This window comes from Ziziphus jujuba, chromosome 4 (genome assembly GCF_031755915.1).
Source record: "Ziziphus jujuba cultivar Dongzao chromosome 4, ASM3175591v1".
NCBI lineage: Eukaryota > Viridiplantae > Streptophyta > Magnoliopsida > Rosales > Rhamnaceae > Ziziphus > Ziziphus jujuba.
The window spans coordinates 3,928,333-3,944,918 of NC_083382.1; the positions used below are offsets into that span (position 1 = coordinate 3,928,333).

General features: G+C 32.4%; 3 protein-coding genes across 3 annotated transcripts in view; 1 reads left to right on the plus strand and 2 right to left on the minus strand.

Annotated features, from left to right (window-relative positions):
* Window positions 1–16,586, minus strand: part of LOC107415978 (LEAF RUST 10 DISEASE-RESISTANCE LOCUS RECEPTOR-LIKE PROTEIN KINASE-like 2.1) — a 54,929-nt gene that overhangs the window by 20,461 nt on the left and 17,882 nt on the right. The gene's annotated exons all lie outside the window — the stretch shown is intronic.
* Window positions 10,176–11,974, plus strand: LOC107415972 (uncharacterized). Its single transcript, XM_016024426.4, has 5 exons — window positions 10,176–10,453; window positions 10,566–10,669; window positions 10,798–10,923; window positions 11,036–11,307; window positions 11,597–11,974. The coding sequence occupies exons 1-5, from the start codon at window positions 10,336–10,338 to the stop codon at window positions 11,787–11,789; spliced, it is 813 nt and encodes a 270-aa protein (XP_015879912.3). The 5' UTR covers window positions 10,176–10,335; the 3' UTR covers window positions 11,790–11,974.
* Window positions 15,077–15,963, minus strand: LOC107415973 (uncharacterized). The gene has a single exon (XM_048471250.2). It carries the CDS (start codon window positions 15,697–15,699, stop codon window positions 15,193–15,195), a length of 507 nt encoding a protein of 168 aa, XP_048327207.1. The 5' UTR covers window positions 15,700–15,963; the 3' UTR covers window positions 15,077–15,192.

Consider the following 16,586-nt stretch of genomic DNA (forward strand, 5'->3'; position numbering starts at 1 on the left):
CAAACTAGTTTACAAGGTCCAAAATTTTTAAAATATTTGGTCTAAATTGTTTATATAAAATAATTTTGACATTTTGAGATTTAAAAGTTCAAAATTAAGTATTCTAAATGTTTAAGGTCTAAATTTCTTAAATGTTTTATTATTTTCCAAAACCCTTTGTAGTTCCCCAAAATGTTTGTAATTGTCCAAATTATTTCTTTTTGGTTACACTTAATATGTTACTGTTCCTTGTTTTCATTTAAATGCTTAAAAATTTTACATGTACGTTGTTCCAAAGCGATGGTTTACAAGGGTAACTTATGCAAACTTCATTTTTAGTTTTAAATTTGTTTATATATGCTTTTGATTTTTTTTAATGTATATGTGAATAACTTATCAATTAAGTCAACTTCAATATATATATATATATTAAATTACACATATATTCTTTTTATAGTTACAATTTTTTTTATATTATATTATTTTTTTATGTCAAACTTTGAAATCTTGACAAAAAAATAATATTTAAATTTATTTATTTCTAAAATATGATTTAAGAGCAAATTACACAAATTCCCCTTGTATTATTATTTTAATATCTTATACTAAGGGTACTTCTATCATTATAAAAATGGTTAGAGTATATAACTCAATTTTGATCTACCTTTCATGAGATTTTGAGGTCAATGGTGCTTTGTGGGATCATGTTGGAAAAAAACCAAAAAAAAAAAAAAAAAAAAAGCCTATAAAAAAAAAATGAAATTAGAAGGGGAATTTATGTATGACATGGTAGCTGTTGTTTAGGTAATTGAAGAAACTTGAATATGGGCCTGGCACAAGGGAAAGAAGCATGTTCATACCAGTACATGGCCTCAATATTGTTATAAGAGGCAAGCTCCGGAAACTATTCAAATGAACTTTCAATATCATTATTATATAATATAATGTTCCTTTCTTTTTCTTTTTCTTTTTTTTCTCCTTCCCTTTTCAATTTATATTAAATTTTTATTAATTTCCTCGTAATTTTCTTTTAAGAAGACAATTGAAAGTATATATAATGTTTTTCTTTCTTGTTTTTCTTTACCCTTAAAGATTCCGAACGCCAAATCAAATGTAAGAAATATCTTACATGAAGATTCAAGCATTATCAATATGATGTTTACAGGTGAATTTTATATATGAATTCTATTTTTTTTTTTCTTTCCTTTTTCTGGCCATTGTCCAAGATGAAATTAAAAGGTTGCTCATAACAAGGTAAATCATGTCCTAGATTGCAACATATAGCACTTTAGTGATAGGTCTAATCCAACCATGCTAAAGTCATATATGGAGAGAAAGAGGAAAAACGAAAAAAAAAAAAAAAATTGGTACACAGCTATAGGGCTTCTATTTTGTCCAATATAAATGTCTCAACATATATGTCTTTTTAAAGTTGGACACTTTATACAAAAAGCAGTTTTATACTCTTGTTTCCTTTTGATGCTGAAGTTTTATATTATGGCTTTAGCTTTCATCGCAAAACCCTTTTCTTTTTCCAGACTTTTCCTTGAGAATCATTCAATGACTTCAATAAGACAAACTTTATACAACAAAGTTTGAGATTTATGATTTTTTGAACCATAAAATTTCCATCTTCCTTTCTTTTCATGTTATTAAATTATACATATATTATTTATCAGCTTTGGTTTTGGACCGTTTTGCGATATACATGTCTCTCATCAAAGGAATTTCATTCAAACAAGGAAAAAAAAAAAATTAAATTAGGAGTGGGGCATTAATTAGCAAAAGTGATCCTCATAAAGGCTGTCCAACACTTTCACATCCGATGAAGACTGCTCTAATTGTCCACTCTCTTATTAATTAATTTGTTTTTTTTTTTTAAATAATAACTTCGGTGATTATCATTGGTTAAGAAACTATTTGAATAAGCATATCGTTGGTTTGTCTTTTGCAAACGTATGAAATTTTATACCAACAATATGTTAGATTTTATAGATCTAAATATACATAATAAATTCTATAAATTATAAATTACTAATTTTCAAACACAGCCATTGATAAATTAAATTTTTAATCCTACAAAATTAAAAACAATGTAAAGTAGTGCCTATGGACACACTAATCTCAAACCACTCTCAGATCTCTGAAAACCCTAATATCAAAATACCGTATATACTCTCTCTGTCTGCTTGCCCTAGATCTTTTATATAGTCTCTGCAAATCACACTTACCCATGAATTTTAACACATACAAAATACTATAATTTAATAATATAACAATAGAAAAATATGGGTAAGTCATTGGGTTTATGAAGAGAGTTGGTCCTCCAGTCCAATGGACCAACTGGAGTCTTATAGAGAGTGTGTGACCAAGGACCCTAATACAAAATATTAAAATAAATCAGTCTCGTTAATGGCATAAATAGGCCCTGTAAGTGAATAATTGATTATGCTAAGTCCACAAATTATTTATTTATTTAACATTCTCCCACTTGGACTGCATAATCATCATCATATATATAATCAAAACTCACTTACTACAGAATCTCTCGAATCATAATACCATTTCATTTGAATATATAGCATACCGACAGAGCACAACAATATGCTAGACTAGGCAGTAGAGATTCTCTCAGTAAATCTCCCAAAACATGATACCGTTTCTACTGAGCACTATGTATGCCATAAAATGAGTCTAGGTAGTAGAGATTTACTTAACTACGTGCAATCCCCCCAACACACAATACTATTTCATTTGAGCGTATTGTGTATCGACAGGATACATCAATATACCCAAACTAGGTAGGAGGGATTCACCATGGCACCTGTGGATCAACATACACATATAAATAGACTAATAGTCTCAACAGGCCTATAAACATAGGAGTAATAATATATGTAATAAATCATCTCATAAATATATAATGATTCACATACATCAATGTATCAAAATACTCAAATAAATAAATAATACTCAATATGGATATTACTGTAGAAATTATAACAAACTCCCACTAACCCACAGCAGTCTCAGCTGTCTAACAATCTCATACGGGACACATGCTCCTTAAATATGCCTACAGGTAAAGCCTTAGTCAGTGGATCTGCCACCATGCTGTAAGTAGGTATGTGAATTACAGTAATGAGGCATTCTTCAACTTTCTCCTTAACCACAAAATACTTAACATCAATGTACCTCGCACCAGGGGTACCTTTTAAATTATTGGAGAAACATACTGCTGCAGTATTGTCACAATACATCATAATAGGCCTCTCAATGGAGTCAACCACTCCCAAATCATGAATAAAATTCCGAAGTCAAACTGCATGACGAGTAGCCTCATAACGCGCCACATACTCTGCCTCCATAGTTGAGGATGCTGTTACTGACTGTTTGGCACTGCGCCAAAATACAGCACCTCATGCCATGATAAATATATACCCAGTGGTAGATTTCTTATCATCCACACAGCCTTTATAATCTGCATCACTATAACCAACTACATCTAGGGAGTTGGTACGTCGATATGTCAACATATGATCTTTAGTACTCTGAAGATACCTAAAGACCTTCTTAACTGCTTGGTAATGAATAGGACCAGGATTGCTCATAAATCTACCAAGCACACCCATAGCAGAAGCTATATCAGGCCATATACATACTTAAGCATACATCAAATTATCCACTGCTGAAGAATAGCGAGCATTTTTCATCGCCATCCTCTCTTTATCATTCTTGGGACATTAATCCTTAGAAAATCTTTCACCCTTTGTGATCGGTACACTTCCAGGAGAACAATTATGCATATCAAATCTTTTAAGGATTCTATCAATATAGGCTCTTTGAGACAATTGTAACACACAATTAGTCCTATCTCGAACAATTTTGATGCCCAAAACAAAAAAAGCATCTCCAAGATCTTTCATATTAAAATGGTTGCACAACATCTGCTTTGTCTCAGCCAACAGGTCAGTGTCATTAGTAGCCAAAAGTATGTCATCAACATACAACACCAGAAATATAAAACTGCTCCCATTGACCTTTATATATATGCATCTATCAACAACATTCTCCTTAAAGCCATTTTGGATGATAACCTCATCAAACTTAAGATACCATTTCCTCGAAGCTTGCTTAAGACCATAAATTGACTTTTTAAGCTTACAAACCAAATTACAATTCCCTGTTTGCTGGAAGCCAACTGGTTGATCCATATACACATATTCAAATAAATCACCATTTAGAAAAGCAGTTATGACATCCATCTGATGCAACTCTAGGTCATAATGTGCCACAATTGCCATAATGATTCTAAAATAATCCTTTGTGGATACAGGAGAAAATATCTGTGTGTAATCAATTCCTTCCTTCTAGCTAAACCCTTTGGCTACAAGTCTAGCCTTATACCTCTCTACTTGACCATTAGAGTCTCTTTTAGTCTTAAAAATCCATTTGCACCTTATAGGCTTGCTACCCAATGGTAACTCAAACAAATCTCAAACACCATTTGATGCCATGGATTTCATTTCATCTTCCATTGCATCCAACCAAAAATTTGAGTGCGAACTGCTTATGACTTCCTCATAAGTGACTGGATCTGAATCATCACTTATGTCAAAATCATGCTCCTGCAAGTAAACCTCATAGTCATCAGGAATAGCTGACCTTCTAGTCTTTTGTGACATTCTCAAAGACACATCATCATCTACAATAGCTGGGATATTCTGCTCCTCAATGATGGGTTCATCCTGATCACCTACTAGTTTATCAACTACTGGATTAATAATATCTCTATCAGGAACTACAACACTGGAATGAATACATTTTCTTCTCTAAATTGAGGCTCCCTTGGACCATTACTATCATCAAATCCAAAATCATCTTCAAAATAAACAGCCCTGTCTGATTCAACAATTCTCGTGGTGTGAGCTGAACAAAAGAATCTTGAACCCCTAGATCCTATACAATAGCCAACAAGATACCCACTTATAGTTTTAGGATCCAACTTCGTAACTTGGGGATTATAAATCCTTATTTCAGCTTTGCAACCCCACACTCGAAAATGATACAAATTTAGGCTTTCTCCCTGACCACAACTCAAAAGGAGTCTTAGAAACAGATTTACTTGGAACTTGATTCAAAATATAAGCAGCCGTCCTTAAAGCCTCTCCCCACAAGTAATCTGGCAAGCTAGAATTTGCCAACATAGATTGACCATGTCCAACAAAGTGTGATTTTTCCTCTCAGTTATGCCATTCTGTTGAGGTGTACCAGATATTGTATATTATGCATCAATGCCACACTCACGTAAATAAATTGCGAATGGCCCTGGGTTCCGTCCAGTCTCATCATATCTGCCATAAAATTCATCATCTCTATCAAACCTCACAGCCTTTATCTTCTTATTCTTTTAAAGCTCCATCTTTACCTTAAACTCCTTAAAAGTAACTAAAGAATCTGACTTCTCACGGATAAATTCAACATGTCCATAACAAAAAAAAAATCATTAATAAAGGTAATAAAATACCTATAACCACCCAAAGCAGTTGGAGTGAAAGGTCCACATACATCAGTATAGATTAATTTCAAAACATCTCCACACCTTACTATCTTATCCTTTCTAACCTTGGAAGTTAGTATCCCTTTCACACATTCTACACAAGTCGACAGATCGGAGAAATCAAGGTTAGCAAGTATTCCATCCTTCACTAACCTTTCCATCCTGTGCCTAGAAATATGACCCAAACGCTTATGCCACAACATTGAGGAATTATCATTAATTCTTGAATGTTTAGAAGCAATAACAGGGGCAACAATATAATTAATAGAAGAATTGAGACAATTACTAAATAAATCAAGTCTATATAAATTGCCACATAAAGTTCCAAAACCAACAACTTTATCATCCTTATACATCTCAACTTTATTATTCCCAAACAAAAAACTAGAACCTTGACTATCCAAAAGTGAAATATATAACAAATTCCTCCTAATTGAGGGTACATATGAAACTTCTTGTAATTCTAAAATATATCCAGTGGCAACCTTCAACTTGATTGTTCCCATGATATCTACCTTCACTTTTGAGTTATCTCCCATATAAACATGCTGCTCAAGATTGGTTGGCCCCCTTTGCCTTATCATCCCCAACAATAAATTGGTAACATGAATTGTTACTCAAGTATCAAACCACCAAGTATTCATAGGCACATTAATAATATTGGTCTCAATCATTAAAATATTATCTTTCTTCTCTTGCTTTCCCTTTAAATTCCAACATTCTATCTTCTTGTGTCCAACCTTATTGTAGTAGTCACACCTTTTATTGAAGTACTCTTTCCTCTCTCCTATCTAATAAGCATCATCATACTTGGTATTATTCAAATGGTCCAAATAATAATGCTTCTCATTCATATCAAACTTGATAAATTTCTTTCCTATCTCCTCAAGAAGTTCCTTTGCTATATCAACCTTAGGAATACTAGCATATATAACTTCGTCCATGTAATTCTCCATCATCATTATGCAGCACTTATTAGAATGCTTCCAATCCTCATAAAGTTTCCTAATTACTATACTACTATCATTAGTTGGTATCTTGGGTGAATCTATCTCCAAAGGCAAATCCAATTTCATAAATGTCAAATTCATAACCAAGGTCTTTTTTCACTTCTGATAATTTATCACATCCAATTTCATCATAGAAATCATGGGCAGAACATTCGAGGTGCTACTAATTGTGAAAATAGTAAACACAATAAAACATTTAATATATATAAAACAATAACTATTTTCCAGCCCCTTAACAAAAAACATAAAATATCAATATCGCTAGGATCTTTGTAACACTAAAGATACCTTTTCACGGGCCAGGGACAGTCAACCAAATAACCACAATCAAATGCATTGAACTGAATCACCAACAGGGTAACTCAGAACCTGCGATACATGGCATTTGATTAACTTTCACTGCCATTCCAGGCGTCATACAAAGCAACTAACACTACCGACAGGGTAGCCTAATTACCAGTATAGACCCTGGTTAACAAGTGGGAGAAAATAACAAATTGACAATTTCATGAAATAGGCAAATATAAAATATCCCATCCACTATGCCAACAAACATTACATTGGTACACATAATGTAGATAAAATAAATCTCATGATATGTAAGTATCCAAAATTCCACACTACTATACCAACTAGGCACAAAGCCTCTTTAGAAAAAGCTAACACAATCAATTTACCAAGCATAGATATGTAATTTAATTCAATAAAATTGGAATGAAATAAATAAACAAATAAATAAATGAATAACATCCCTTGTTTTTTCTTTTTTTCTTTTTTTTTTTTTTTTTTTTTTTTGTTAATAAGAGGGAACAATAGATAAATAAACAAATAACCAAATAAATAAATAAACAAAATAAAAATAAAAAGGAAAAAAAGTTTTTTTGTTTGGCTGCTGATGTCAGCACCAAGCCTCCAAACGGCATGCCGTTTCTCTTCTCTTCTTCACCCAACCGGGTCACGGGTGACCCGATTCCAGTCTAAACTGGTCACGCGACCCGCTATTTTCACCCGACTTTATCTTGCCATTCCGGCCATCATTTTCAATGATTTCGGCGGCTTTAGGTTCTTCCGGTTACGGGAAATTGTTTCCCCAATTCAATTTGAATAAAAAAACCTCCAAAGTTTAACACCCAAACAAGATGAATTCGACCTTTAAACAAGAATTTTCAGATCCAATTTCGAAGTTTTCAATCCAAATTAACTCAAAAAACTAATTCCATTCGACTTAGAGAACAAGAACCACAATACCCAGATAAAAAATTCATACAAAACACAATTTTGTCAATATTTTGCAAAAGCAATATACGGCCGAAAATTTTACAATTTTTTATTTATTTATTTTATTATTATTATTATTATTATTGAGTATATAACAGTCAGATTATATTTCACAGACAATCAACATATAATATTTGATTAATAAAGGAAGAGCAAATAATAATAAAAATAAATATCGTGTAATCAATGTACAAATCATCAATGGCCGAATATATGCTGTTCAACCCGATCATCATAGATACAACAAAGACTAATCATAAAGAAATTTATTATGCATATTAAACATGCTCTGATACCAATTGTTAGATTTTATGGATTTAAATATACATAATAAATTCTATAAATCATAAATTACTAATCTCCAAACACAGCCATTGATAAATTAAATTTTTAATCCTGTAAAATAGAAAACAATGTAAAGTAGTGCCTATATACATACTACTCTCAGATCTCTGAAAACCCTAATATCAAAATATCGTATATACTCTCTCTGTCTGCTTGCCCTAGACCTTTTATATAGTTTCTGCAAGTCACACTTATCCATGAATTTTAACATACACAAAATACTAATAATTTAATAATATAATAATAGAAAAATATGGGTAAGTCATTGGGCTTATGAAAAGAGTTGGTCCTCCAGTCCAATGGGCCAACTGGAGTCTTATAGAAAATGTGTGACCAAGGGCCCTATTACAAAATATTAAAATAAACCAGTCCCATTAATGGCATAAATAAGCCTTATAAGTGAATAATTGATTATGTTAAGTCCATAAATTATTTATTTATTTAACACAATATACATCTTCATAATCCCCTCCACTAGGTGCGATTTAAGCATGCTGACCTGCACACACAAAGTGTTCATGGAGCTTGTCAAGGATTAAACTGGCAACCTCGAACTCAAACCAGCAAAGTAATTTAGTCATCGGGTTTCCTTCCATTTGCTTCAATTCTCCGTGTGTTAATTAATTTGTTTTTTATTTAATCAATTAGAGTTCCAAGAAACTAGATTGTATCCTCAAATTATATGATCTTTTGATAAAATGTGTCTTATAATGCTCCAAAATAATATAATACCTCATAATTTATTTTAACTGACTCTTGAAGATCTACTAAGGAGTAAATAATATAATTTTTTGGTCATGATGAATAAAAAAAAAATTTTATTTTATTTAAAAAATGATTAAGCATTGGAATTGTGTAAGAAATTGGTTTTACAAAAATTATAATGTGGAGACTAAGATAACGAATAAAGTTGCTTACTGGGTTTCTAAGGCAAGAGGAAGAAGAAGCTTTGCCTAGGATGGAAAAATAATTTACCAACGAATAGATTAAGGGGCTACCTTGTTATAAAGTATCTCCCGAAGACCAAAACAAAAAAAAAAAAAAACAAAAAAAAAAACAAAAAAAAAAAAAAAAACAAAAACAAAAACAAAAACAAAAACAAAAAAATAATTGATTAAGAATAAAATAAGAGTGAGTTTATCTTAAAATGGGAGAGGTTCGATTGGCACAAGCCACCTGTAATGCTTTTCTTTGAGGTCAAACATCACTCTCTTATCATTGCATTTAGACATTAACCTCAGCGCCGTGGCTGTAAAAGTAATTTTGAAAATGAAAATTATCCTTCTAACAATATAGGTATTCTTTTGAGTAATAGCACAATGTAGGTGCATTGTGGGATACTCAGATAGGTTTATGTTAGGTTCTAAATTGGTTTTTCCTTTTTTTTTTTTTTCCAAAAGAAAATCAATTGAAATTTATAAAATTTGCTCATCATCTAATGAGATCTATCACAAAAAAACATAGATTTAACTAAATATATAGAATTTAAATAATGCATTTTTGAACCTGACCTTAGATAGTTGATAAAAATTAATTGTGCCAATTCCAAGTTCCAACCAATACAACCTTAGTCCTACTTTGCATACCATAAAAGTCCCATTTGCAAAATATCAAAACTTGTGGTGGGAAACGTTTACGATTAAATTGGTTTTGGAATCCATTATATATATCCTTTTAAAAATACTTTGGACCTGAAAACGGAAAACTTTCTAGTTTGGATGTGTAACTTATAGGACAGAATTAAAGCAAATTCTGAGAAATGGATGTCTTCGGTTAAAAATTAGTTGACTTTATATGCCGACTAAACACATTAAATTATTATTTTATTTTTTGATGAGACACGTTAAATTAATTAATTACTGCATTTTTCTCTCCCTATTTTTCTCTCCCTAATAATACGCAGCTACAATTATTCAAATGTGGCGACGAAAGTTCTTACGTGTTCATACTTTATCATCTTTGAAATCACAATGTATAACAAAACATCATTAACAAAAAATATATATAAATACCATTCGCCCACAGAGAAAACAACAGCTTATTTCATCGTGTCACATATAAAATAATAGAAAGTTTCAGGATATATATGAAGAATGCTGACATTGTTGCAGCCACTTTGATCATTTTCTTGGGTATATGCAAAACTTTATGTTTTAGAGTAAAATGTATAAATTACTTCCTAAGTCCACCCCTGATCATTATTCTGATTTTCCCATCTCCCAAAAAACCTCATTAGCCGCAGTTCCAGCAGAATCCCTATGTGAAGCAGTCTTTGCAGGAGGTCTCTCTCTCTCTTTCTCTGTTTTCTTGCATGAGCTTTTGGGTGTTATATAATAAATTTATAAAATATATATTATATTTACATAAGTTAATTAATTAACTGCAAACTGCAGATAGCTTCTCGGGTTTGGAAGCTGCATTTGGGAGAGTAGATGGAGTTTCCAAAACGGCCGCAGGATATTGTGGAGGGACTCTAAGAAAACCTACATATAGAGAGGTTCATAAACATTATATATATATATATATATATATACACATATATATGTTTAAAAACCAAATATAATATCAAACTTTTGAAAAATAACATTGTTTTTTAAATTTGCCATATATGTTCATGATCTACAGGTCTGTGAAGGAAGAACCGGCCACACTGAAGCAGTCAAAGTCACCTACGACAAGAGAATTATCTCATACAAATCTCTCTGTGATATCTTCTGGGAAACCCATGATCCAACCAACAAAATTTACCTTGTAATGTTGTTTATAAATTTCTCATTGACTTTAATGCATATTAAGCTCATACATATCTATATATATATGGTCCAGTTATAATTATATGTCTATAATTAATATTGTTTCGCAGGAATTTGGAGTAGGGACGCACCATAGATCTGCAATATTTTACAGCAACGAAGAAGAGAGGAAGCAAGCTCAGGAATCAAAGATCAGGAGGCAAATGAAGCTGAACAAGAGGATTGTAACCAAAATCATACCCTTTGACTCTGAGTTGTTCTTCATGGCAGAGAACCATCATCAGAAATACCATTTGCAGGCCAAGTTTAGGCTTTGTGACAGCTTGGGTCTGAGAAGCACAGAGCAATTTGTTGAGTCAAACTTAGCTTGCAAACTCAACGGGTACGGTTTTACCAAAATAATAGTGCCAACTTTATGATATCAGAATGATAAGGTCAAAAGGAGCTAGAAACAATGTACATCTGCATCCTCAACGTGGGACCACCATTATTTTGGTCAAAAGTCTAATGTTCATATGGATTTTGTCCTTTTTTTTTTTTTTTAAATTTTCCATTTTTCAAATGGTTTTCAGTACTTTCCCATTTGAACATATTGAAAAACACAGCAGAAATTTTTGATGATTTGATTTTTCTGATATGGTTTATTATTTTCTGCTTCACATATTTGGCAGGATTTTAGGTGTGGAAGAAAAACTTATTGTTGATAAACTGACGAAATTCCTGAAAACCCATCAGGAGCTCACAAAGCAGACCAAGTCAGCCTGTGAAGAAATCATTTTAGAACTCCTAAAAGATGAAGATGATGAATATTTTGAAAATCCAAGAGTTATAGAAGGAAAGCAGAACAAGTCAGCTCCAGCTTAATATGTTAATTACTTATAGAAGATAATGAAGCTGCACAAAACGTTTGCAAAATTAGTAAGTAAACCAAATTATCTCCAATTCTTATATTAAAAAAATTCAAAGGCAGCAAAATGACAGCTTAGAACAAGGAGCATCTTGATTGTATTTATATAATGGAATGGAATGCATGCATTTTTTTCCTGGCAGACAGCTTCCCGGATCATATGATGAGGTGTTGGTCCTGATCTTTTTTTCTTTTTTTTTCAATTTTTATTTTGTCAACGCATAAATTAGTGGGTCCCAATGTTCTAGTTACTCTATCCACGTCAGATTTTACCTCACTAAAGGGATCCAAAACTGCAAGTGGGTCGGTTATAACCCTGAAACTGAAGCAACCCATTAATGACCCTTTTGGTTTTGGGTTATGAAAATCTTTTTAGGGGAACCAATTTCGACAAGACCTCTCAACTCACTCACCCAACATTGTAGCACTAGCATTTGTATTGGTCTTTAAAGCTTTTCATCAAACAGCTGATGTACAATACCTAAAAGAGAGTAAAGTTCTTAGGAGAATGAACTAGGAACGAACTAGTACATCAAACAGCCGATGTGCAATGCGCAAACAGCTAATTAGAATATAAAATAGCAACGAGACGGTGGTGCATAATAATTAGTGACAAAATGGGTCTCAAAGACCTATGTTAAAGGGCTTTGACAGGCTACCTACTCTTAAAGGACCATTTTAGATCGATTAAACCATTACATAATGTTTGATTATTCAAGTTCGATGTGTATATATATATATATATATATACACACACATATAATTACAAATACACATTCAAAAAAGAAAAAAAAAAAAAGAAAAAAAAAATTGCATATACGCATAGACAGTGATTAGTTGTTGCAGTGATCACTTAGCAGCACGCGAATCAATGCTGCATGGCATGGCAGATAACTGTCCATCTCAGATCATGAAACTTCATAGCACGAATTGGGAATCATTTTTTGTACACTTATATTTTGATATGACATCAAGTAATTGACAAGAAATAGAAATAGAATTCGCGAATTAATGAGACGGAACAAAATTTCCTCTCATTTCATTTTTACTTCATTTTCTTGTAAAAAAAAAAAAACCAATGATTTTCTTACCACAATAACATGGCCATGGAATGCAAAAAACTTTTTGGGTTTGGTCAAATATAGTTCCAATTTACAGCTGTTGTCATTCTTTTGCCTTTTAAAAGCACGTGGATATGTTGTTTGTTTCTTGGTCTTTCATTGCTTTATTTTTGTGAAATGGCATTGTAGAGAAGGCAAAAATAGATTCTCTTTTACTTAGCTTGTTACAGAAAATAGGGATCCGAATAAGCTTAAGTCCAATACTGGAAGCCAAAAGAAGTGAAGCTGTGTATGTATGTGTTTGTTGTCTAGCCGTGTAGGTACTGAGTTTGAGAGCAAGAAGGAATCTAGCTAAAGTTAGGCCGTCTATGGAAGTATCCAATACACACATACCCTGGGTTGTTACCCAAAAACTGTCTCTATTGCAGGGTTGCATACAAAAGGTTCTTGTCAATTTGAGACCACCATAATGTGCGCATGTTGGGCCACTTTCTTCCTATATATATATATATATATATGTATATATATAAAATGCTAATTTTGATGGGTGTTACAAAGTCTATATCACTTATGTATATGGAGCAGAGCTGCAAATGGGAATAATTTCAAGTGAAATTTTAAGTTATTGGGACTTGGGTTGAGAGTGCAACTAATTATCACACTTAATAATTAATCAAACGTTGTCAATTTACCACCAAAATTGTGTCCATTATATTAAATATCACTCGGTAATTTGTTAGATCTTATTAATTAACCAAGATTCATTATTATTTATCAGCATGCTGAAAATATTGTACCTTTTTTTTTTTTTTTTCTTTCCAAATATGTGTATATGCACTGTCTTTACTCTGTACATTATTATTGTTCAAAACTAATGTTAATAGACCAAAAATGCTTGTTTTCATTGTCTAGTCCTCATATGAGTACTATGAAAAATAGCACACTTGACTCATCCACCCAAATGTCTGAAAAAACTCATTCTACCAATTGTGTTACTCATCTTACATAATAATAATAATAATAATAATAATAGATAATAATTAGCAAGTTGTACCAAACATATGAAATTCAGTAAAAAAATTCACATTGACCAATAGTTATTAAATAAAAGAGTAAATTATGCAACAAAACAAATTCCGGAATCAACATGGATCTCTAGTTATTAACTAATTCCAAAAAAAAAGGGGGGACCAAATTGAGATAAAATTATCTGAAAAATATGCTCCACTCAAACCTTACAGACAACTAGAACAATTAATTAAATACATAAAAAGACAAAAAAAAATAAAAAAAATAAAAAAAAAAGGATTGTCTTTTCAAATTCTCAGTAAGGATAATAAATAAATAAACAAGGCAAAGTTCCTTCTCATTTCTTGAATGTTATTTAAATAACAAAATGATTTAGAATGATTAAATTTTGTATCTTGGTGCTTCCCATCATGGTTTAAATCCCCAAATCCTGCGAGTTTAAAGCTAACAAACCCAATAATCTAAGTATAAAATAGCAAAGAAAAATAATAAGTAATTTTAATTGGGTCCCAATGTATTAGGATTTAGGAAGTACAAGTACACCAATTTTTTTTGTACCTATACAAACTCTTTAAAGAAAACATAATAATGTAACGCTCTCTGAGCATGAACACATGGACGCTGCAATAGAGACAGACTTTTTATTAAAAATTATAAGCTTCTTCATATCTTTGTCCTAACTTTGTCCTCATGATCTATAGCACTTTTATTGCTCCAACCCCACCTACCTTATAATAACATTTAATTACTCATTTATTTTCTTTTTCATCGCCAACAAAATTCTCAAAGATCAAAACGGTGTCGTATATGCCAAATAAAAAAGGCCGAATTTAATATATTAAACAGTGTCGTACTATCTATTATTGTTTTTTATAAAATGCGCCGACGATATAACGGGGTGCACAATACCCCATGCTATTGTGTTTGTGTACCGACTACACCCCGCACGTTCTGTGGCCGTTTATGTCGCAGAGACCGTTACGTCCTGATAAGATGGCTTATGTTATCAACAGGCGGTATACGTTAGCAAAATACGGCGGCAAAATGTATAATATTTATTATTTTTAAAAAAATAATTTTATTTTCGCACCCGTTGAAATTCGTATTTGCCATTAGAAGAAATTGAGAAAATACAAGAAATTGATATTTTTCAATAAAAGAAAATAGAGAAATCTTTATATATATATATATAACAAATAAAAATAAAAACAAAAAAAAATTCGAATTTTCCGTACATTTCTTTCCTGTTTTTTTTTCACAAGGATTTTTTTTATTCAGGGATAGTAACGAGCACAGGTCGCCAAGCTCTTCTTAGAAATCTATACCGAAACGTCGCCGTCACCGGTCGGAGAGACCTAACTCCACCTCGTCGAGTCGAAAACCCACCGCCACTACCACCGAATCCGCCACCAACACCCCCGTTCTGCGGCAACAACAACCCGCGCTGTTCCTCTTCTTGCCGGCCCCTTTTATCATCAATCGGCGGCGGAGACGACACGAACAGATCCTTCAATTTGTGGCGAACCCTAACCTCCTTCCTTTTCTCCGGCGGATCCTCATCGTCATCATCACCGTCACCTCCCTCGCCATCGAAATCCCGAATCTCCGATGCGGTATCACGGCGAGACAAACGGCGTCGTTCTGGACGGCTGAGTAGCATGCGTAAGGTCTTGCGGCGGCGAAGGTGGATTACCGGACTGGCTGATGGGCTTCTTGTGGGGCTTCCGGCCACGGCGCATTGAGTGGCTAGGAGCTTAAATTTCTGCAAGGTCGCCATTAAATTGGGAGTTTTCAAGAAGATGAAGAAGTTTTAATTTTTTTTTTTTTTTTTTTTTTTAAGAGTGAAACGGTTGCTTGATAGAGAGAGAAAGTGAGATCTGATCTGAAGCCATTGGGATTCGGTTTTTTTGAAGCCCTTTTTTAGTGTTTGGAGTGAGAGAAAATGGCTGTGAATTGCATTTTTTGGAGTAGAGAAAGAGAGGAATTGGAGTGGGCTTTTAGATAAAAATAAATAAATATTAAAAAAGAAAAGAAAAAGAGAGTATGGAATACGGACAGTTTAATTTATTATTTTATTTTAATTTTGTTTTTATTGTTTTATTCAATTATGGGATATGAAATGAATTGGGTGTGCTGGCACTGAGAGCTTTCCATCTACAAAAAGCTATATGCTTACACGTGGCAGCCTCTGAGGATATTTGCATCCTTTCCTTGATCCATTAGGAGGCCAGCTTCCAACAACCCATGGGTTTAGAAATTAATTTCATTTGTTTAAAATTTTTCTTTTCTTATTTTAAAACAATATAAGACTTTAAGATTGTTGAACTTGAATTTGGAGTTATTTTGGAGATTTAAATGAACTAAATGATATAGCTAATGGTTGACTCTGTTTAAGCATTTGTCTAAATTTGCATCCAAAAAAATAAAAAGAAGTTAAAAATAGAAAAGAACATTAATGTTTGAACATTTCTAAAGGTATGAATTCTAGATTGCAATGCATGATAATATTTTAGAATATTAGCTTGCTATTTATAATAAATTGAAGAGGAACTTTTAACATCAGAAATAAAAGGATTAGATATTTTTAGTTTTCGTTAGAAAAAAAAGAGAGATTAAATAAAAGTGAGATTTAGTGGCAGATGCAATCAATGGCATTAGTGTTTT